General features: G+C 57.2%; 1 protein-coding gene across 3 annotated transcripts in view; it reads right to left on the bottom strand.

Annotated features, from left to right (window-relative positions):
* The window catches only part of ATP8B3 (ATPase phospholipid transporting 8B3), a 70,189-nt gene that overhangs the window by 18,158 nt on the left and 29,496 nt on the right, over nt 1–22,535 (bottom strand). For all 3 annotated transcript variants that reach the window (XM_075903242.1, XM_075903241.1, XM_075903240.1), the window contains exons 5-14: nt 22,123–22,221; nt 20,340–20,401; nt 19,546–19,618; nt 19,354–19,424; nt 15,804–15,886; nt 13,851–14,009; nt 10,987–11,075; nt 7,629–7,822; nt 4,386–4,594; nt 860–891 (exon numbers count right to left, since the gene is read on the bottom strand). In XM_075903242.1, the coding sequence (XP_075759357.1) occupies nt 860–891; nt 4,386–4,594; nt 7,629–7,822; nt 10,987–11,075; nt 13,851–14,009; nt 15,804–15,886; nt 19,354–19,424; nt 19,546–19,618; nt 20,340–20,401; nt 22,123–22,221 (1,071 nt within the window). The remainder of the gene's footprint in view (nt 1–859; nt 892–4,385; nt 4,595–7,628; nt 7,823–10,986; nt 11,076–13,850; nt 14,010–15,803; nt 15,887–19,353; nt 19,425–19,545; nt 19,619–20,339; nt 20,402–22,122; nt 22,222–22,535) is intronic.

The raw sequence follows: 22,535 nt of genomic DNA, 5'->3' as shown, positions 1-22,535 counted from the left end.
CTTAATTAGCCTCGTTAACATCGGTCCTGCAATCGACAGGTATTTCTCCCCGCCCTTCCCGCCTTGGTTATAAGCATCCTGGTTCTGTTATTTCCACTACAGCTCAGGAAATGGGTTTTGCCCACCAAAGCTCATGACTCTCTATATTTTTGTTAGTCTCTAAGGGTCTGTCTACACTGCCATGCTAGTTCGAAGTAGGGTGGCTAATGTAGGCATTCAAACTTGCAAATGAAGCCCGCGGCTACATGCGGCATGGACTAGGTAGTTCGAATTAAAGCTCCTAATTCGAACTACCGTTAAACCTCCTTGCAGGAGGAATAACAGTAGTTCGAATTAGGAGCTTTAATTCGAACTACCTGGTCTGTGCCGCGTGTAGCCACGGGCAGGTAGTTCGAACTACGGGGCATTTAAAAATGGCGGCGCCCGGGAACATGCAAATAAAGCCCGGGATATTTAAATCCCAGGCTTCGTTTGCAAGTTCGAATGCCTACATTAGCCACCCTACTTCGAACGAGGGTGGCAGTGTAGACAGACCCTAAGGTGCCCCGGGACGTCTCGCTGCTTTCAAGAGCCTGGTGAGTGCAGAGTGGTTGTAAAACGCCTCCAGATCAGAACTCCGGCTTTGAATGCCCACGGGGCAGTGGGGTAAGGGACTGCAGATGGCGAATCTGTTGACCTGCCCCTGCCTGACCCCTTGTGTCTCCATTCTGAGCGGCATAAACTGCTACCAAGGTATTGAGAAAGACCTGCTACAAAATAAGGGGCCAGTCCTGCTGCTGTTGTCACCAATGGCCATTTGGCCATTGCCTTCAACTGGGAGCAAGCGCCGGCCTTCCGTTTGCCTGGGATAGTTACGCACCGAAGGTTTGTGTTCGCTGTCAGCAGATCCAGCTGAAATGAAAAAGAAACCGGTCAGTAAAGAGCCGGCGGGGAACCCTTCTTAGTGGCGCGATGGTCTGGAGCGACCGGTGACTTTGGGTGCCCAGCTGACGACACCTTGACCTGGCCAACAGAAAACAAGAGGCGCCATCCTCTGGAAATCAAGTGTCTCACATGGCCCCCTCCCAAAACCACTGGTCACTTTTACAAATCTTCCTTCCATTAGTCAGAGAACAATTTTCTCCAGGACCTGTCGCCTGCCTTCCGGTTTCTCCCACCTTCACCCCCGCCTTGAGGGAGTCTTGGTCTCTCCTGGCTCCCCACTGCCAAGTCCCTGCCCCCTTCCTGCAGGCTCCAACCGGTACTTTGCAAAATGAAAATCAGTGGCTTTTATTGTATTATCTGCTTCCTTATGCAGAAGGCCTGACAGGCTCGGGGGAAGGGGGGGTCAATTGGCTCAAAATAAGGGATGTTTTTGGTTGGGTGAAACTTCTCATTGTTTTTCATCTTTGTTTTTTGCATATTTGGCACTGGGGAGGCCACATCTGGAGTTTGTGTCCAATTCTGGGGCCCCCATTACACAAAGGGTGTGGTGCATTGGAGAGGGTCCAGCGGAGGCGACCAAAACGATGAGGGGCCTGGAGCACGTGATCTAGGAGGAGAGGCTGAGGGATTTGGGCTTGTTCAGTCTGCAGAAGAGAAGAGGGAGGGGGGATTTGAGAGCAGCCTTCAGCTACCTGGAGGGAGATTCCAAAGAGGCTGTTCTCGGATGGCAGAACAAGGAGCGATGGGCTCAAGTTACAACGGGGGAGGTCTAGGTTGGATATTAGGAAAATCGATTTCCCTAGGAGGGTGGGGAAGCCCTGGGCTGGGTTCCCTAGGGAGGGGGTGGAATCTCCATCCCTAGAGGTGTTTAAGTCCTGGCTTGACAGAGCCCTGGCTGGGATGACTGAGTTGGGGTTGGTCCTGCTTTGGGCAGGGGACTGGACTCGATGACTCCTGAGGTCTCTGCCCGCCCTGGGATTCTATGATTCTATATTTTTAGCATTAGAAATTCAGACCTCGCCTGACCTACTTTCCCTGGGAAACTCTAAGGCTGACCAGAGACCTGGAAGGAGTGTGACATTACAGAGACCATGGAGAAGTTAGAGTTACTGGTGACACAAAAGTGATTTTTAGTCTCTCTCCTTAAAGCTCCTTGGGGTTTTCCTCTCCTCTGTTGTTGTCAATGACTCTTTAACACAGAAGTCCTATAAGCAGTCAGGGGAAACGCTCTCTGGGTAAAGATTCCATGCACCCTGCCTTGCAAGTGATCTCAATTAAGAACTGAAAACGCTCCCCAAACCATCAGACGCTTCCAGCTAGTCATCCAGCAATACCTGGGGAGACGAGACCTGACAATCTTGATATTTCTAAGGATAAAAACAAGCCTAAAATAACTTTAAAACTTCAGGGACTTTCTCCATCATAAAAGAACAGCCCCTTTTCTCTCCCTCCTCTGCAGCTCACATTTGAGAAGAACTAGTGAGGTGCAGCAGGGAAAGTCACAGTAATGCAGTGGCTCTCAAAATTCCAGACTACTGCCCCCCTTTTAGGGGTCTGATTCGTCTTGCAAACCCCCCAGGTTTCACCTCACGTAAAAACGACGCGCTTACAAAATCAGACATACAAATAAATGCAGATGCGGCTCAGCTAGTCCTGAATAATCGCTTGGGGTATGTCTACACTAGCCCCCTAGTTCGAACTAGGGGGCTAGTGTAGACAAACCCCTACTTTCTCCCTTTTGTCATCTATTTATCAACTGGACTATTGCGCTTACATTTCAGGGTATGGCATGCAGAGCAGCATAAGTAAGTCAGTGTAGGAAATTGACGTTTGTACTGACTTTGCTACGGCTTTTATACCCCCTGTTGTGAAACTAGGTAAAAAGAGGAGTTGATGAACCCCTGGAAGAGCTCTGTGTTCCCACTGGGCACAAGTACCGCTGGTTGAGAACCACTGCAGTAACGCACTCTGGAGCATCACCATAAAGCTGCAGACGGCTAGAAGGAATTTATCAAGAGGAATCATTTCTGGGCTAAACTCCCCTCAGCACTACGTGTCACTGATTTGGCAAAATTGATATTTTCTTGAGGACATTTCTGTGTCTGTTGAATTGAGGGGGGGGGAGAAGGAGGGGTTGGTCAACATCTTGAAAGCCAAAAGCTGTTGAGTTTTCAAAAAAAAACCTGAAAAATATGGGAATTGCAGAAAAAAAATTCATTTCCTCTTAAAAAAGGTTTGTGGGAAATAAAATACATTTCCGGCTCCACTCAGCTCTTAATCCGCTACCTCATTTTCAATAAACACCTCTGCCTGCCACCAGTGTTCCCTCCCATCTTTTCCAGCCATGTGCGGCAGACATTTTTTAGTGCACCACATGTGAATGTGCACCACCAGTAGAAATGCAAACCCTCGCTGTGGGTGCTCTGCTAAACAGCTGGGCGGCATTTGAATTTCTCCTGAGTGGCCGCAGCAGCGCCCAGCTCCAGGGAACACCGCCTGCCAGCTTTCCAGCAGCCTGCCCTCAGTCATCCAGGTCATACGTCCTGTCCCTAGTGTCACCGGGCCGGCCGAGGGCGGCTGTGACGGAAGGGAGAACAGCCAGTTGTTCCAAAATGGCTGCTTTCGGGATGGCTCTGACAGGGAGTCAGGTCTGAAATACACCCCTGCGGCCGTCTCTCTGGGGGAGGTGGATCCTGGGCAGAGCTTTGGGGCTTGGGTCCTCTCTAGTGACTGAGTATTGGCAGACAATCCCCAGCCGCTCTCTTCAGGGGACGATAAAGCGCACTTATTATCTGTAATAATATATAACAATCCGTCGGACTGTGGTCGCCCCCAAGCACCCCCACCATGGGTCAGGGCCCAACAACAGAGTGAGAAGACAGAGCCAACTAGGGTGCTCATATTCCCCAAAGGGAAAAGGAGACAGGGTGTGGGGTCCTCCCAAGCGTCCCCACCTCTGGGTGGCCTGGCCTGAGGCCTGGCCTTCCTTCCTCAGGCAGGGTTGGCTTTGCTGCTGGCCCAAGCCCTGCGCCCCTCACATGAGGGGCTGGCGACTCCCCCCATGCTGCTCCATTTGTCCTTTAGTGGGCAACAGCAAACGGGACAAACGCCCACTTGTGCCCAGAACGTCGGGACAGCCCAGACAGGGCTTCAAAAAGCATCTGTCCTGGCTGACACAGATCATACGGTCACCCTAAGGGCGGGGTGCACCACGCAGCCAACCCTGGTCAGCAAGAAAAGCTGCTGTCCCGGCCAACCAGCTGCCCCACCACATCTGCCACGGGATTCTCCAGCGCCCGGGCCCTGAGGACATCAAAGCCCCTTGTGCATATTAATGAACTGGATTAAATGACTTGGTCTGGAGCAGCGCAAGAAAGAGAACCCAGGGGCCTTGCATCCCACAACTATTCAAGAGCAACTTCCCCCAAGAACCACAGAAACCTGCTTCCACTCAGAGGTACCATAGATGATCCCATTGATGCAACATTTCTTGAAGGTCATAATGTTCTGCGTTAAGGTGCCCGTCTTGTCCGAGAAGACGTATTCGATCTGGCCCAGCTGGTCATTAAGGCTGGTGCTCCTGGCTTTTGCCGGCGTGTCATTGGCAGGGTAATACATCTCCACGTCCCAGTCGATAAAACAGCTGTTCACCATGTAGATGAATTCCAACCTAGGAGAGCCCAGGGATGGAGACACACAACAGGCATGAGGGTTATTTTAGCCCCAGAATGACGGGTTTGGGGGAATTTCACTGTGTCTTAGAGCTCTGAGCCACTAGGATCCCAAACAATGCGGCTCCCTTCGATTGGGGTTTTCATGAGAGTTCGGCATTCCGGGTTGGGAGCAGGTCGGGAGCTCCGCTCCTGAAAATCTGCCCCTAAGGGAAGGTGCTGAGCGCCAGAATGGTGTCCCTGAGCATCTGGGAAAGTCTGGCCCTTCATGACGGACTGCAGACCTGTGAAGGTTCAGGTAAGGTGTGGAAGCTGCTTCTGACAAAGCCAATCGCTGGCCTTCCCAGATGGGCTGAGAATCTCAAGCGACGGGGTGAGTGAGAGACGGCCAGTCCTTCCTGCCTCTGGCCAGACGGAGCCAGAGATCTTTGTCCCTGCTTCTCTGGGGACGGAGTGTGCAAAGCACTGGGCAGAGGAGGATGTTAAACCCTTCCAGACTCAGGGGCGGCTCAGATCAGATGTGGAGGGGTAGGCAGCGTCACTGTACCCCACTGCTCTCCCATCCCAAGCCCGTGCCAGTGATCACACACCACCCTCCCCACCCTGGGTACGTCTACACTACAGCGCTAGTTCGAACTAACGCATCTAGAACTAAAAACTAGTTCGAACTAGCGTTTTGCTAGTTCGAACTAGCAAGTCCACATTGAGTGGACTCTGAACAGGGCTTAAGGATGGCCGGAAGCAGTGCCGGCAGGGCATAAAAGGAGGACTTAGAGCATGGAGATGCTGTCTCAGGCTAGCCGAGGGCTGCGCTTAAAGGGTCCCGACCCCCACCCCGGACACACAGTTCTAAGGGGTGCCCCGCTTGCAAAGAAGTTCTGGCTTGGAGTGCCCTGAGTGCTCACACTGGGCACATCACACCACTCGGCCATCAGCCCGGCTGCACTTGCCGCAGGCTGCCATCTGGGGAGAGGGAGTAATTGGGGGGCTGCAGGAGAGCTTCCACCCCCAGAAGCCCGCAGAGCCAGCCCAGTCCTCCCCATCGGGGGCTCGTACCCCATTCCTCCCTCACCTCCTTCCACTTACCCTTCCCTAGCCCCCCTTCTTATTGATGTACAAAATAAAGATAACGTTTCTTCCAACATTGACTCTGTCTTTATTGAACAAAACTGGGGGAGACTGGGAAAAGGAGGTGGGAGAGGGGAAGAGAAAGGCTGGGAGAGGGGAGGGCAACTAACATGATCAGGGGTTGGGAACAGGTCCCAGATGAAGAGAGGCTACAGAGACTGGGACTGTTCAGCTTAGAAAAGAGGAGACGGAGGGGGGACAGGATAGAGGTCTCTAAAAGCAGGGCTTGGGTGGAGAGGGTGCATTCAGAAAAGTTCTTCCTGAGTTCCCATAAAGAAGGACTAGAGGACACCAAAGGAAAGGAATGGGTAGCAGGCTTGAAACTAGTAAGAGAAAGTTGTTGTTGACAAAGCAAATAGTTAACCTGTGGAACTCCTTGCTGCAGGAGGCTGTGAAGGCTACAACTAGAACAGAGTTTAAAGGGACGTGAGATCAAGTCATGGAGGTTGGGTCCATGGAGTCCTATTAGCCAGAGGGTAGGAGTGGTGTCCCTGCCCAAAGTTTGTGGAAGGCTGGAGAGGGATGGCAAGAGACAAATGGCTTGGTCACTGTCTTCGGTCCATCCCCTCCAGGGTCCCTAGGGTTGGCCGCTGTCGGCAGACAGCCTACTGGGCTAGATGGACCTTTGGTCTGACCCAGGACGGCCATTGTAAGCTCAGGGCTCAGTGTCGGGGGTCTCAGTGGACCCCCTTGATTTTCATGCACACCTGGTCCTGGGTGGCCAGGCTGGCAGCTCTCCTGCCCTAGACAGCCACTTTCCTGTGCCTAGTGCGGAGATCGTGGACGAGGTCCACGATGTCCGCACTAGCCCAGGAAGGTGCCCGCCTCTTGCGGTCCAGGGCAAGCTCCCGGGAGCCGCCAGCCTGGTCCCGGCAAGAGGGGGAGGGCTGGGGGGCATCGGGTGGGTGGCTCTGTGCTGTGCCAGGTGCAGGGTCTGCTAGCTGGGTGCTGGCAGGCTTGCACCTGGCACGGGCACCGTAGCCAGCCCGTGCCCCTTTAAGGGGTCCGGGGCCGGGAGGGGGGCATAGAGTTTCCCTGGTGTTGGCTAGAGTGGCCACCAGGGAAAGCTGGGGAGGGCTAGCCTCCCACTAGTTCGAACTAAAGGGCTACACAGCCCTTAGTTCGAACTAGCTAGTTTGAACTAGGCGTTAGTCCTCGTAAAATGAGGTTTACCTAGTTCGAACTAAGCGCTCCGCTAGTTCGATTCAAATTCGAACTAGCGGAGCGCTAGTGTAGCGCCTATTAAAGTTAGTTCGAACTAACGTCCGTTAGTTCGAACTAACTTTGTAGTGTAGACATACCCCCTTAGGGTCACATCCAGTTCCTATGTTGACCAGCAAAGGCATGAGAGCCAGGAATGCTCAGCCTGGCTTGGCACCTCCCTTCCCTCCTGTGGGACTCAGTTTCCCCACTCTGTAAAGTGGGGGAAAGGACATTGATTTCATTGGGGCAGGGGAAGAGTCAGTAATGAAGTTATGGAAAGTGCTGAACATCCCCGGGGCTGTGTCTGAACCATATTTCGGCTCCCGGCCCTGTCCTCTGAATCACCGCCCATCAGGTAGCGACCAGACATTATCTTCATCGTCACTCGATCGCCGCCGCCTGGCCACCATTCCGGACCACATCGCCCTCCCACGCGCATCCCTGGCGCCTTGCATCGGCGGCTCCCAGAGCGCGGTACTAACATTAACGACTCTGAGCATCGCCAGAGGGTCTGTGAGCGAGGCCAATGTCACTGCCACCCTCCTTCTTTCTAAGGATAATCAAACAGGGGAGACGTGCTCCAAATCACGATAGAGTCGGGGGAGAACCCAGAGGCAGCCTGGCCCCCACGGCAGGCTGAGCCTGGAGGCTAAGACACAGTGGCCTGTCGGAGCAGCACAGGCCCCGCCCAGTGGCTCTTACGTGATGTACATGGCCATCGGGATGATAATGCTCAGCAGGATCATGAAGCCCCAGAAGGCGAAGAAGGCCTGCTCGGCGGGGCTGGTGGTCTCGTACAAAGCGGAGAGGTAGCTGTGCTCCTTGTGGAACTTCACGGCCCAGAATCCAGCACCCACGGCGAGGCAGAACGACGTAATGGCCAGCATCACGAAGATCTGGGGGGGGGGATAGGTAGTTACATTAGTGCAGACAGGCATATAACTCAGAGTGTGAACGGAAAGCTCTAGCGTTACCCCTAGAGGCCAGGCACGTGCGTCCAGTTCCCACGCCCTGCTCAGACCGATGGCCAGATTGGATATCAGGAAGGAATTTCACCCCAGGACAGATTGGGGGTGAGTCTGGGGGGTCTTCGCCTTGCTCTGCAAGAAGCCTGCAGTGTGGTCACCTTTTGGGATCATCTGGATGTCCGTCACCTAATCAGTTCCCTGCCGTTGCAGGGGCTTGGTCGCTAATGGCCCCGGGTCTCTCCAGTTCCCACCACAAAGACTGACTAACTAAAGTCTCTGCGCTGAGTGAAGGATTTCTGGATGAAAATTAACTGTATGAAGGGACCAGACTAGAAGATCAATGAAACCATGAATCCTGGTGTGACGGCGCGTTGGGGTTTTCCCGTCTCCTGCACCCCCGTAGTGGCACGGACAGACTCCAGCAGCCAGTAGAACAGGGGAGTTTATTGCTTCTCCAGGATACAGCACAGCACAGATGTCATCTGGTTCCAGGGCAGGCCTCGGATGCCTCAGCCTCCCCTTGAGATGGGGGAGCCTGGGCCCCTAAATCCCAGCCCGTTGCCTAGGCTGCTTCAGAAACCTAACTCACTCACTTCCAGCCCTGCCCCCAGGGCTCCTCTCCCCTTCTTCCCATTGTTCCGCTCCCTGGGAGATAACTGGTCAGACAGGTTCTTAGCCCCCTTGCATAACGACTCATCCCCTGCCCTGCTGGGCTGTGCTGCAGCCAGTGGAGGTCACTCACAACCCAAGCCTAGCAACCAGCAAGGTACCCCCACTACGTCACACCTGGGACAACCTGTGTGGACACATAGGATATGTCTACACTACCACCCTAGTTTGAACTAGGGTGGTAGTGTAGACATACCCTTATTCCGGTATAAAAGGGCTGTTTTCCCACTACCGTAGGTCACTTGGGAAGGGGTTTAAACTAAACCCATAAGAGCCACTGCTATACCGAGAGACGTGTCCACACCAGGGCGGGGGGGGGGGGTTATACTGGTATAACCAGATCTCGAGCTTTGTCATGGGGTGGGGGGCCGTAGACGGGCGGCTCTTGGGGGAAGAGACTGTCTTTTTGGTCTAGGTCTGTACAGCGCCTGGCGCACCGATGCACGAGTGGGCTCCGCAGTGCTCCATCATACAATTAAAATAACAATATCCAATTACACAAACAATACCAAAGGCATCTCCAGGGCAGCTCCCGCCCAGTTGTGAGAGCTCAGGCGCAGGCCTGCCCCTCTGTACTCACACAGCGGAGGTGCAACCGGGGCCAGTTTGGCAGAGCACCAGGAGAAGCTCGTTTCACGTGCCGGCCCCTTCTCTCAGTGCACCTGGGGAAGGAGCTGGCGCCACGTGACCACCCCCAGACCCTCCCAAGGTCCACAGAGGGGCGCCTAAGAGCTACGCACTCAGCAGAGGGGAGCACAGAGCCAACGACGCACAGTGGCTAGAACAGGAGAACGGCGAGCGCTGCCTTGAAACAGGAACGTCCGTCAGACAGGAGGCAGGGGAGAGGGATGGTCATGTGCCGGCCTACTGACGGGGGGAGGAGCAAAGGGCCCGGAGATTCAAGGGGGCCGGGAGCTCTCGGCTGCTGCCACTGCTACTGCAGCAGGCAGAGCCCCGGGCCCCTTTGAACTGCTGCCGGAGCTCCGCGCCGGGCACTCCGTGAGCCTCTGAGGGCTGGGGGAGGGGAGGTGTGCTGCGGTCTGACTGCCGAGCGTCCCCCCCTTCCAGCGGTGCAGAGATGCCTGCCCCCTACTTTGCCCTGGGGCCCACAAGCTGTCAGCTCCCCTGGTCCTGTGGTTAGGGCCCCAGGCTATGACTCTGAAGAACTGGGTTTTGTCCCTGTGCCCCCAAAACCTTGGGGCCCAGTCACTTCCTTGCCCTCTGGGGGGGGGAGCCTGTTTCGGCTGCACTACGGTGTGGAAGAGCGCGGAGGCTCTGTCACTAGCCAGGGACCCTGTCATCTCCGAGGTAAACACGCGGCAAGGCCCCGAGGGAGCGGGTCTCCCGCCAGCCACCCTCCAGGAAGCGCTGTTGCGCCGAGCGTGGAGGTAAATCGGCCTGAAGGGTCATTTGGTTGGAACGTTGCAAACACCTGCCGAGCGGTGCTCAGAAAGCCACCGCTGGCTCGTCTGTAGCTGCCAACGTAGCAGCAGCAGCACCAAGGCCGGGGCCACCGCGGCTCGTCTCAGCGGGGAAGTACTAGAAGCAGCTACAGACAGGCCCGAATCTGGGCTGCGGAGGGGGCAAAGGGAGCAGTTGCTCCGGGCCCCGGCCATTTAAAAGGGCCAGGGGCTCCCAGCTACTCCTGCGGCAGCAGCTGGAGCCCTGGGCCCTTTAAATCCCCACCGGAGCCCCATGTGGAACAGTTGGGGTGGCACTGAGGGATGGGGGGGGAGCCTAGCCCCGCCCCTTCTTCCGGAGGCTCCACCCCATCCAGGGCCTGGAGCTGAGCCCCTCCACCTTGACCAGGGCCCGGCAAAGTCTGGCACTAGCCCTGCCAAAGACCTTTCTTTGGCTCTAAACAAAGGGCCAACGGAACGTGACAACGCGCTCTCGGGGGCGTACACTGCTGATCACCACCCCCTTCGTGTCAAAGGAGCGAAGCTGATTTAGACTTCCTCAAGACCTGGTCTCATTTAATGTCGAGTGCCATGCCGGGTGCCATGCCGGGTCAGGGGCTGGTCTCTTTGCTAGCTGAGTGGGTGGGCAGAGCACACCAGGACCAGGGCAGGCCTGGCCCTCATGGGAAACGGCCAGCATAGCAGGTGCTGAGAACGAAACCCTCCCTCCGCAGAACAGGCCCGGCAATGCAAGTGTCCCGGCCGCCCCGACCGCAGCACCGGTGGAGGCTGGAGGAGAGGGAAGGAACTGCCTCTGGCATCGGTCTCTCTGCCGCGGTGCCGTGGGCGAGGCTGACGTCCAGCCCTAGGGGCCAGACTGAGAAGCGCCCAGCAGCTTTCAGATGGTAACGGCTGCCCCGGCAGTGAACTGGCTCCCCCCAGGAGATAAACGCTCCCCCCGCCTGCCTTCCGCTCCGGACCGGACCCGAGGTCGCAGCTCAGCTGCAGAAGGGACACACTCACGATGATCACCAGCCTGTCCATCAAGCGGTCCAGCTTGGTTTTCTTCATCTTGATCTTCCCGCAGTTTTTCATAATTTTGGAATCAAACCCTGGGCGAGACATTTTAGAAAGGAAAATAAAACGCGGGGCCCCAGCAATTGTTCGGCTGCTGCAGGATCATGCCGGCTGCATCGCATCCGCTTTGCTCTCCAGACGGAGGGGAAAGCCTGACGCGTGCCCCGCCAGGACAGGAACCCACTCCTGGAAAGCTCCTTCCACCATCCCACAGCAGGGCCTCCTAGTTTCATTCCCAGCTCTGCCACTGACTTGCTGGGTGACCTTGAGCAAGTCAAGGCACCTTCGTGCCTCGGTTTCCCCATCTATAAACTGGGCATAGCTATGTTTAGCACTTCATGCTGTCATCGGCGAGCACCAGCGACAGGGAACTCTAGAAGTGTTACTTGCGCATGGATGGCCAAGCTTTGGATTGAAGGGCTGTGGAAGCCCTTGCCAGCAGCATGTGTGTATGGGCTGAACCTCTCTAATCCGGCACTCTCTGGTCCGGCAACCTCCGTGGTCCGGCATGATTTTAGTTAGTCAAAGTCCACTTCTCATGGGTGTGGCCAAGTTTATCATGGTCCCATAAAGTTTTACAGCCACCAGGCCTAGCTCTCAGCATTCTGGGCTGTTGTTTAGCTCTAAGTTACCCCTCCAGGTCTTCTCAGAGCCCAGCAAGCAGGGGCAATGTTGGTGATGCTGCTAGACAATATGGGCCTCCCATGGTCCGGCAAATTTTCTGGTTTGGCGCCGGTCAGGTCCCGAGGGTGCCGGGCTACAGAGGTTCAGCCTGGGCCTTAATGTAAACAAAAATCTGGCCCAGGGTACCGATGGCATTTCGAGTCTGCCCATCCCAGCACTTTGGTGTAAGTCAAGAGAAATCCCTTGTTTCCGAGGACCCAGCAGTAAACACCTGCCACTGGCCAGAACCGTTCTCACCCCCAGGGTCGGGGAGACCCAACCAAGAGCTGCAGAGCTGGGAGCCCATGGAGCCCTCAATCCCACCATGGCTGTGTGACATCAGGGGACGGGGCAGAAGCATTTAGAGCCACCCGGCCATAGGACGGTCCAGGGTGGCTGCCCCATGCTCTGAGCTTTGGGGGGGGCCGTGGTGGCTGCCTATGGACAAGACCTTGGGGATTATTTGGGGCTGGTGGCCCGGCGGGGCAGCGGCAGGGGTCAGCCCTTCGCCCACCTCACATTCACCATGGGGATGGAGGAGCTGCCAGCCCCCAAGTAATCTCCCAGGCCCCATTGCTTGGGGGAGCAGGCTTCGGACAAGGGGTGGAGCAGGGGTGGGTGGGGCAGCGAGAGGTGGGCTTGGGGAAGGGTGGGGCAGGTGTGGAGTGGGGCCTGGGGCCCTAGCAGGAGGTATTGCCCCAGGTCCTGTGCCCCTTTAGGGATGGCCCTGGAAGCATTAACAAGAGGTGTCGCCTCGGCCTCTGTCATTACGGCCGGGATTTAAGGAGCTCTCCAAATGGCGGAAGAACCTTCACAGAGTCAAGCCAGCGGGAAGTTTCTGTCTCCTGCCTAACACGGGCCATAGATTCCCCCGGTAATTCCCGTCTCAGGCCCCTATCTTGTGCCTGAGCTGCAGCACAGTTCTGGAAAGTTCCCGCTCTTGCTTTAAAGACTCCGTGATGGAGACACCAGGGCACCCTGGGGTCAGCAGGCCCGACGGTTGACGTAAAAACATGCCTTATTTCTAGCCTGAACTGATTCCCGCCCATCCACTAGCCACGGAGCCTTGTTATACCTTTGTCTGCTAGACAAAAGCAGCCCTCTGCTATCAGTAATCTTCCTTGGTAGGTACCTGTAGCCCAGGATCAAATCATCTCGTACCCCCTCGCTGACACATGGATTGGGTTTCCTAAGGCCCTCCCTGAAAAGCAAAATTCAAGGGAGCTGGAGGATGTTTATGTAACAGTCAGTAACCTGGGGCAGGTGTTTGCATGACCAGCAACGCGGCTCCCATGAATGAGAACAGCACCTGCCGTTACTCTTGTTACAAGAGCTACCACCAGTCCGCGGGAGAGGCACCGGGAAGGAACGTCCAACCGGTCTGGATACTATTTTGCAATGCTCTGGCGGCTCCTCGGCACGTGTGGAAGCCACGCACCTGCATAGTGTGTGAACGGGGTGCCGGCACCGTGGGAAAAGGAGTGAAGTTTGGCTGAGGGGTTAAAAACAGAGGCCAGGTCTACGCTAGGGGGAAAGTTGATCTCCAGCTCAGAGAATAGCATCCTGGAATCGATGTACAATAGGTTGAATTTCCTGGTTGAATTTCGGCATCCCCACTGCAAGAGGCCAAGGGGAGAAACTCTCCCGTCGACTTCCCTTACACCTCATGACCTGGTAGAGCGCCGGAGCCAACAGGGGCATGATCTGCAGTCAATTTAGAGGGTCCTTACTAGACCTGCTAAATCAACCCCCGGAAGATGGATCTCTGGAGCGTGGATCTCCTGGCAAGTGGAGACAAGCCCTGGGGGACTATTCTGCTTGCAGCAAGTCGAGTCCTCCAGCAACAGCCTGTGGTTGGGGCTTCACAGGAAGCCAGGGACCCATCTACAGCTCTGTGCTGCCCCAGCCAATTAAGCTAAATAACTGCGGGAGAGAACTAGGCCTCTCGGGCCCATCCAGTGAGCAGCATACACCCTGGCAGTGCCTTTGGCCGGCTGCCTTCAAGGGAGCTCTGCTGAACGCATTTCAATGGTGCTAGGGCTGATTTACCCCAGCTGGCCCATTGTGTCTCTCTGCCCTTTTGTCCCTGCCCCCTCCAGGGGCTGGGCAGGGTGGCGCTGGGGGCTGCGCAAGCCGCTGGCACTCACCCGCATAGATGACGAGGCCGTAGCAGACCTCGGTGTTGCGTATCCGGCAGCCGCGCAGCAAGATCTTCTCGCTGTCCAGCGAGTACTTCTGGCCCCTCCACTCCAGTGTGCCGATGAAGCTGTGCATGCGGCTGTTGGGCTCCTCGCAGGTCACTTTCCCTGGGACCCAGACGGCAAGGACGGTCTGCATCACGCCTGGGCTTTCTGGGGAACAGCCTCCCCCTCCACCCAACCCCTGCCTGAGCACGGGCTTTGGAAGAAAGTCAGGCTGGGGAGAGAAGGGACTGGCCCAGGGACCAGCTGCAGGAGGGCCTGTACCAAGGGGTGGCAGTTGGGGGGGGTGCTGGGACATGGGAGCATGAGCTAGCCCCAGTGATCTCACGGGCAGGCCTTAGGCATCAAAGCACTGGTCAGACATGAACCCAGTGGTCCCCAACGCGGTGCCTGCAGGCGCCATGGCGCCCGCCGGGGCATTCGTGGGCACCCACCGACAACCTGGGCCGGCCCCGCCCCCGGCGCATGGGAGGCGCCGGCCCCAGGCGCGCGACACGCACTGGCGCTGGGTGGGCGGCGCTCAGGCGGCCCCAGCCCCGGGGCACATGCGGGCGCTCAGGTGTGCGGTGCTCGAGCGGCGCCGGTGCCAGCCCCAGGCACGTGGCTTGGGCAGCAGTGCCAGCCCCGGGCCCATGGCACAAGGAGCTCAGGGGGCCCCAGTCTCGGCCCTAGGGCACACGCCGGCGCCGGGTGCAAGGGAATCCCAGTCCCCTGGCGTGCCCCCGGACGCGCAGCCCCGCCCCCGGGCGCCCGGCGCACGAGTGGCCCCACCTCCCGGGTGCCTGGGAGCCTCTAAAGGTTGGGGACCACTGCATTAACCCCTTCATCCGCAGAGCCCCAGCTTTGGGGTCCTCGGCATTGTCTCGCGGGTCACACTGAGGCCACCCGGGAGTGGAGCAGCTGGGAACAGAACCCGCGGAGTCCTGACCCTCACGAGCCATTGACGGTCTTGGCTGCGCTGTGGGCAAGAATGAGGAGCAAGGACCTGGGGACATGGCTGAGGACAACTCCTGAAAACACAGACCTAAGTCCAGGGGGAAATGGGTGGGGCTTGGCCCCAGGGGCGGGGCTTCAGGCGGAAGGGGCGGGGGCTTTCCCCAGCTGGGCTTTCGCCTGCCGCCCACAAAGCAGGGGTTGACTGTTTTGACCCCAATACGCAATGTATCGTGTTGGAGTCCAAGTCTGATCTCGGTTATGCTGCTGTAAATTCACCGCAGGCAGAGCAGTCCGAGGGGCACAACGCCCACCATGACCTCCCCTTGTGTCTCTCTAGTCTGGAATCTAGCTGGTTCCTTCACCGCAGCCTGAGAGCCCCTCTTCTGGGAAGGGGCCTGCAGGGAGCCAGGCGGAGCCCTCGGGGTGCAGAGCTGGCCGGGGCGGGGGCTGCACAATATAGCCCTTGCAGCCTCAAGGCCAGGCAGCAATGGGACCACTGCCTGGCTCCACCAGCTCCCACCCCCTGGCACCAAGAGGAGTGAATCTGGCCTCCCACAGCAGGTCGGCAGTTTTTCAGTTCTAGTCTCTCGGGGGGGTTATACTGTCCGTGGCATCTGCACCCCCCCAGCCGCGCCTTTCGCCCTGCGCGACAGCAGCCACCTCTCGGGCTTTCGCTCTGCTCCGGGAAGACACACAGGCTGTGGGTGTTTCATGGTGGCAGGGTGCTTAAGTAACTATCCCCCCTGCGCGGTGTCTGGATTGCAGCAGGCGAGGTGGGCCGGTCTGGAGCAGCCCTCAGGCCCCAGGGGACTCATCCCCTGGACTCGCACCAGCTGCAGAAAAGATTCTGTCTCCGGCACAGCCGAGCTTTGCTCTTCCTGCCCACGGCTCCTAGCACCAGCAGGGCTGGAAGGTCCGGGGGGGGGGGGGGAGCACGTGTCCTGTCTCCTGTGGGATACTCACCGTCAAAGGCAGCCATGCTCGCCTCATTCACCAGCTCCTGGTGCGTGGCCAGGAGGGCCTGTCTGAACTTCAGGTTGGTTTCCCTGAAAAGGAGAACAGAGCTGAAACAGTCCCAAGGGAAATGATCTCGGGATCAGAGTGGGCCACGAGCTAAATAATCATCAAGAGTGTGAGACGAATGCAAACAAAAACCCAGTTAACGCCACTCTGGGCTGCGTTAGCAGGAGTGTTGCGAGCGAGACCCGAGGAGTCGTTCTTCCGCCCTGCTCCGCGCTGACTGGGCCTCAGCTGGAGTCTTGTGTCCAGGTCTGGGCACCACATTTCAGGAAGGATGTGGAAACATTGGAGAGGGCCCAGAGAAGCGCAACAAGAATGATTCAAGGTCTAGAGAACAGGAGCTAGGAGGGAAGATTGAAACAATTGGGCTTGTTTAGTTTGGAAGAGAGAAGACTGAGAGGGGACACGAGAGATTTTTAAGAGCAGGTTAGACAGACACTTGATCTAGATCAGTGGTCCCCAACCTTTGGAGGTTGCCGGGCGCCAGGGGGTGTGGCCGTTCGCCCGCTGGGCGCCAGGGGGCGGGACCCCCCATAGCCGCGCGCCTGGGGGTGGGGCCCCCCCATATCAGCGCGCCCGGGGGCGGGGCCACCTCCAAGAGCCGCGCGCCTGAGGCCGGTTTCCCTCCCTCCAAGCGCCGCGCGCCCGGGGCCAGCGCCCCACCCCCAAGTGCCACGCGCCCAGGGCCGCCGCGCCCTCCCTCCAAGCGCCGCGCGCCTGGGGCCGGCGCTCCCCCCCTCCAAGCGCCGCACGCCCGGGGCCGGAGCTCCCCGCAAGTGCCGCGCGCCCGGGGCCGGAGCTCCCCCCCAAGTGCCACGCACCCGGGGCCAGCGCCTCCTCCAAGCGCCGCGTGCCCAGAGCGCTGGCGGCCAATTCACGGCGCTCCCGGGGCCGGCTCCAGCACCATGCGTGCGCCACGTGCCCAGGGCCAGGCCAGCCCCGAGCACTTGGCGGGCGCACACGAATGCCCCCGTGGGCTCCATGGCGCCCGCAGGCACCGTGCTGGGGACCACTGATCTAGATGGTGCTTGGTCCTGCCATGAGGGCCGGGGACTGGACTTGATGACCTCTCAGGAGTCCTTCCAGGTCTATGGTTCTCTGAAAAGCAGGGGAGGCAGTGACCACTCCCCTATTGCAGGGGCTCTTGATCTTTCCAGACTACTGGGCCCCTGGCTGGAGCCGGATTTGTCTCACATATCCCAAGTTTCACCTTGCTTGAAAACGCCTTGCTTACAAAATCAGACATAAAAATGCAGCCAAAGCAACGGGGAGTCCTGGGGCACCTTAACGACTGACACGCTTATTCAATGTATGACATGTGTTACATTTATTAACACATTTATGATATGTGTTAAGGTGCCCCAGTCCTGGGGCACCTTAACGATTGACACGCTTATTCAATGTATGACATGTGTTACATTTATTAACACATTTATGACATGTGTTAAGGTGCCCCAGGACTCCACGTTCGTTTTGGTGATACAGACTAACCCAGCTACCCCCTCTACACGCAGTGCAGCGTTACAGCATTCTATCACTGAAAAAAAGGGCTTGTTTTCTCATGTTTCCCTTATCATTATCAAATAAATCCAGTGGAATATGAATATTGTACTTACATCTCAGAGTAGCGCATAGAGAGCAGTATTAACAAGTCGTCGTATAGTTCGTACTGACTTAGCTGGTGCCTTTTACGTGGCCTTGTGTAACACTAGGCAAATATGCATTGATGTACCCACTGGAAGACCTCTATGAACCCCCAGGGGTACACATGCCCCTGGCTGAGAACCACTGCCCTATTGTGCTATGGCTGGAGAAGCGGGCGAGGGAAGTGCTAGTAATTACTGCGCTGCAGGTGCCTTACGGTAGCATCTAAAAGCCCCAGCTGAGATCACAGTCCCTGCCCCAAAGAACTTACCCTCTAAATGCACCAGACAGCCTGGAGGTGGGGAGGGGGGAGCAAGGATCCTTATTCCCATTTTACAGACGGGGAACCAAGGCCCAGAGAGACAATGCGTCTCTGAGGCCAGGCTGCGGATGCTGCAACAGTGAGACCAGGGTTGCGGGGGTGTCCCAGGAAGGGCTCTGGCACAGGGCTGAGGGGCAGGTTTGCAGGTGGGCTGGCCGGCCGGGGAAGGCTGCAGATACCGGTGGCACAGACACTCGCACAGTTACAGTCACACTGAGCAACAGCCGTTCCTGTTTGGCCCTGGGCAATTCCCGCACGGCTGGGTTTGTGTTCCTGTTGGTGGTGCACACTCAGGGTATGTCTACACTACAGAGTTAATGCGAAGTGCCACTGTAGCGGAGACATACCCTCACGTGCTGCGGCACACATACAGGCTGTGTCTACACTGGGCCACTTATTCCGGAAAATCAGCCGCTTTTCTGGAATAAGCTGCGAGCTGTCTACACTGGCCCTTGAATTTCCGGAAAAGCAACGACGCTCTACTGTACAAAATCAGCCGCTATTCCGGAAAAACTATTCTGCTCCCGCTCGGGCATAAGTCCTTATTCCGGAACACTCTTCCGGAAAAGGGCCAGTGTAGACAGCCCAGTAGGCTTTTCCGGAAAAAAGCCCCGATCGCGAAAATGACGCTCGGGGCTCTTTTCTGGAAAAGCGCGTCTACATTGGCCACAGATGCTTTTCCAGAAAAAGGGCTTTTCAGGAAAAGCAGCCTGCCAATGTAGACGCTCCTTTTCCGGGAAAACTGAAAACGGAATAGTATTCCGTTTTAAGCAGTTCCGGAAATTCATGCCAGTGTAGACACAGCCACAATGTATTCCACACATGAATGGAAGTGATTAGAGGGAACACTGGAGGCCAGCCCTACTGCTTGGGCCTCCCTCTCCAGCCCGGAGCCTCGTCCAGAGACCAGCCAGGCTCAGGTAGCGTCTCTCATCTGGGCCCCTCCTCTCTGGCTCTTCCCGCCCCCGTAAGTCCCACGCCGGCCTGCCCTGTGTAAGGCAGACATGGCTGGTTCCACAGTCCCTGAGGCTGCTGCCGTATGGCTCCTGCTCCCAGGGCTGGCCTGACCATGAGGTGACCTGAGGCGGCCGCCTCAAGGGCCAGACTGCGGGGGGAGGGGGGCGACATTTGAGGTCCCTGCCTCAGGTGCCAAAGTGTGGCAGGCCAGCCTTGCCTGCTCCCCAACTGAGCCCAGCCTGGTTCGGGCCCATTCCTTCACCCCGCCAGGGGAAAAGACGTACAAAGGGAAGAGGCCGGGCAGGATACACGGCCCCTGCTTAGCCAGGAGAAGGGGGGGTACGCAGGGAGGGGGCTGACGGACGTTGTAACCCCCGCTTTGCAGAGGCAACACACCCCATTTTGAATTTGGGGTGCCCCTCTTCAGAATCCCTCGGGGCAGCGCCCACCCCACCTCTCAAACCCAGGCCCAAAGTGCCCCCAGCCGGGCCCCCAGATACGGAGGCGTCAGGATGTTGGCCAAGGCGTCTCTGGTCCCAGCCGGTGGCTGCAGCGCCTCCCTCTCCTTACCCATCGATGTCGGCCGTCTCCACGTAGCACAGGCTGCTGGGCTCCGAGCTGGACAGCAGCAGCAGGTCGGCCTTTCAAAGCAACCCAAAGAGACAGGGCCTCAGAGAGGTTTCCCGCCGAGGCCCCCTCCTTCCCACGCCCCCGCAGGACCTCTGAGAGAGGGGCCCGGCCCACCAGGCAGGGCAGGCTCACCGGGACGACGCTGTCCTTGCGCAGGCAGACGATGTCCCCGACACAGATGTCCCGCCATTTCTGCCAGCGAAAGCTGCCAGAGAAGAAGGAGCAGCTCAGAGGGCTGGCCCGGGTCACTGGGACCGAGCCGACAGCCCTAGAGGCCTCCCTCCACGAGGCCAGGGCAGCTCAGAGTAAGTTTCACTACCACCTCCCCGGCACCTCGCCCTGACCTCCGGGGCCCTCAGTCTCTGTGGCCCGTCCAAATCCTTGCACCCCGGCGAGCCTGCCAACGTGGGGCCATGAGCCCCCCTCCCCCCAGTGCCTAGCAGGCAGTCATCGACGGCAGTGCCAATTGGCCATTAATGACCAGGGCTCAGATGGGACGTTTCAGTCCCTTCTGCGCCCTTCCTGCTCCAGACAGGAGCAACTTCAAGGCAGGATGTCACTCTGCAGCGCCCCCTTTGGGCATCCAACTCGGCCCGGGGAAAGGAAACGCTCCCTTAGGACAGAGGGAGGGTCACGTGGAGAGCTCAGATCCCACTTCTGGGCGGGGCTGGGATGAGTTAACGCCAAGGATGGAGCAAAGGAGGCCTGCCCCAGGCTGCAGGGAGGCGTCTCTGTGCGGGGGAGCTGCAACACAACCACTTCCCTGAGCACAGCTGCTAAACGGGGGAACCCTCTGAGCTCAGCCTACAGCCCAGAACCACCCCCCCACCCGCCGCGTCTTCAAGCACAGCTGGGAGGAGAACGTGGTGGCAGAAAGAGAGTTTTCATCTCTAGTTTCCAGCCGGAGCTTTCTTGAGGCCCCTAACCTTTTCCCCACCAAGATTTCGCAGGGCGTGCTGTTGATCACCCAGTCACTCCGATGTCGGGCCTGCAGGAAAAGGAGAAAAGACACAGACAGGCCATGCGGTGCTTCCCCATTCGCCAGGGAAAACATTCCTGTCCAGGAGCTCCGGCTCCCAGCAAGGTGTGACAGCTCGTGGCCAGGCTGCAGGCATTAGCCAAGACCTGACAATTGCACAGCAGGAGGTCGGACTAGTTCACTTCGTGCGACTCACAATAAGGGTGTGTCTAGACTACGTGGCTCCGTCGACGGAGCCATGTAAACTAGTTTACCCGACATAGTCAATGAAGCGGGGATTTAAATAATCCCCGCTTCATTAAAATACAAATGGCCGCCATGCTGTGCCGACAATCAGCTGATCCGGCACAGCACGGCAGTCTAGACGCAGATCGGTCGACATGGAAGCCTTTGTCAACTGCTCCCTTATGCCTCATGAAACGCTTCCCTTGTCAACCGATCCGCGTCTAGACTGCTGTGCTATGCCAGATTAGCTGATTGTCGGCACAGCGTGGCGGCCATTTTTATTTTATGACGCAGGGATTATTTAAATCCCCGCTTCATTGACTATGGCGGGTAAACTAGTTTACATGGGAGCCTAGTCTAGACACACCCTAAGTGTTCATCTTAGAGCTACGTAACAGTGTTACAATCCTATCGAAGGTCTGTACATTGCTGCAGGCCCCAATCCAATCTGTCATGGCTGGATTCCGGGCTACTAGGAAACACGTATGTTTTGCTTAATAACTTTGACAAGTTTTGCTCTAAACCAGCGAACTCAGAGGGAAGAGTGTTCATCTCCACTCCTCCCCGGGCAGCCAGAAGAGCTATCAAAAGGAGATGCTCCATCGAGGAACATCGCAATATAGAGAACTGATGAATAGCCCTTGGCAACGCTGCGTCCAAGGAAGCTCGTCCTATGGATTTGGAGGCTGGATGATGGAAATAAAACAAAGGCCCAAGACCATTTTCCATCTCTTTTGCTGTTTGAACGCTGATGGGGCCAAAGACGCCAACAAGCCAGAGATCCCCAGCAGCTCCCTGTGGGTCCACGCTTGAAAGACACTTTGAAGTGACCGGTCACTACAACTCTGTCCCTTTAGTCTGCAATTCTTCTGGGCATATGTTTGCTTGCTCAAATCAGCAAATAACTCTCTTATTTCTCTCTCCTCGTTAATAAACGTTTAGATGGTTGATTACAGGATGGGCTCCAGGCACTGTCTTTGGAGTGAGTTCCGGGGGACCCACTGATCTGAGGTAAGTGACGGGTCTCTTGGGACTGGAAGCAGCCCAAACAGTTCATGATTTTTTGGCGTAAAGTGACCGTTTATTGCTAAGTCCAGTTTGCCTGGGCGGCAAGATAGACTGGAGCGTCTAACGGGACCATCGGTGACGCTGTAAAATTGTGACCATGAGCCAGGAGTTCACATTTGGCACTGGGCTGGCAACATCTGATTTTGACAGTCCGCCCAGACAGAGGCTCTCGTGGTCCACGCAGGCATGCACAGTGCGCTGGGAGGAAGAGGCCCCGTCGGTACGTCTGTGGATCTAAGAGCACAGCCCTTGGCAGGGACCCCGAAGAGCAGGAGAAGCGAGTGGGTTAATCATGGAGAGGCCAGAAGAGAAGGGGCCAGTTACTCCGTCTCCTCCAAAGGGATGGTGATAGATAGGCCCAGGCATGGCCTCTCCAGCCATGCCAACCCTAGGCCCCTTCCTGGATTTCCAGCTCTGGACACTGAACGGATACTCACAATGTCATCGATCAGGTCCCGCAGGCCTCTGATGAGGAGGAGGCAGCTGAGGGGCAGCAGGAGGGTGAACCAGGGCAGGGTGGAGATTTCTGGAATGGTCTGAAATGGGAGGAACACGACATCACTGGGGGGGGGGGGGTACCAGACACAGCCGTCACCCCCGCCCAAGGCACTGACCCTTCCTTGAGGGGCGGCAGAGTTGAGGTAACTCCCCCACCTGGCCTCCTATGGGAGCCCATTGCCGGGGGCCGTCTGGGAGCAGGCTAGCAAAAGGAAATCAATGCACTGGATGTGGCAGACATGGCTCCAGTTTGACTCCCAGCCCTTTGGGCTCCTGCCCAGCGGCTTTTATTTTGCTTTCAGTTCAGCTCATTGCAGTTTAGCTTAAAGATCTTCCTTCCCCACTCACAGGA

This window comes from Pelodiscus sinensis, chromosome 19 (assembly GCF_049634645.1).
Source record: "Pelodiscus sinensis isolate JC-2024 chromosome 19, ASM4963464v1, whole genome shotgun sequence".
NCBI classification, from domain to species: Eukaryota; Metazoa; Chordata; order Testudines; family Trionychidae; genus Pelodiscus; species Pelodiscus sinensis.
Note: the sequence above shows the minus strand (reverse complement) of the source record. Positions and strands in the feature narration are given on the sequence as shown.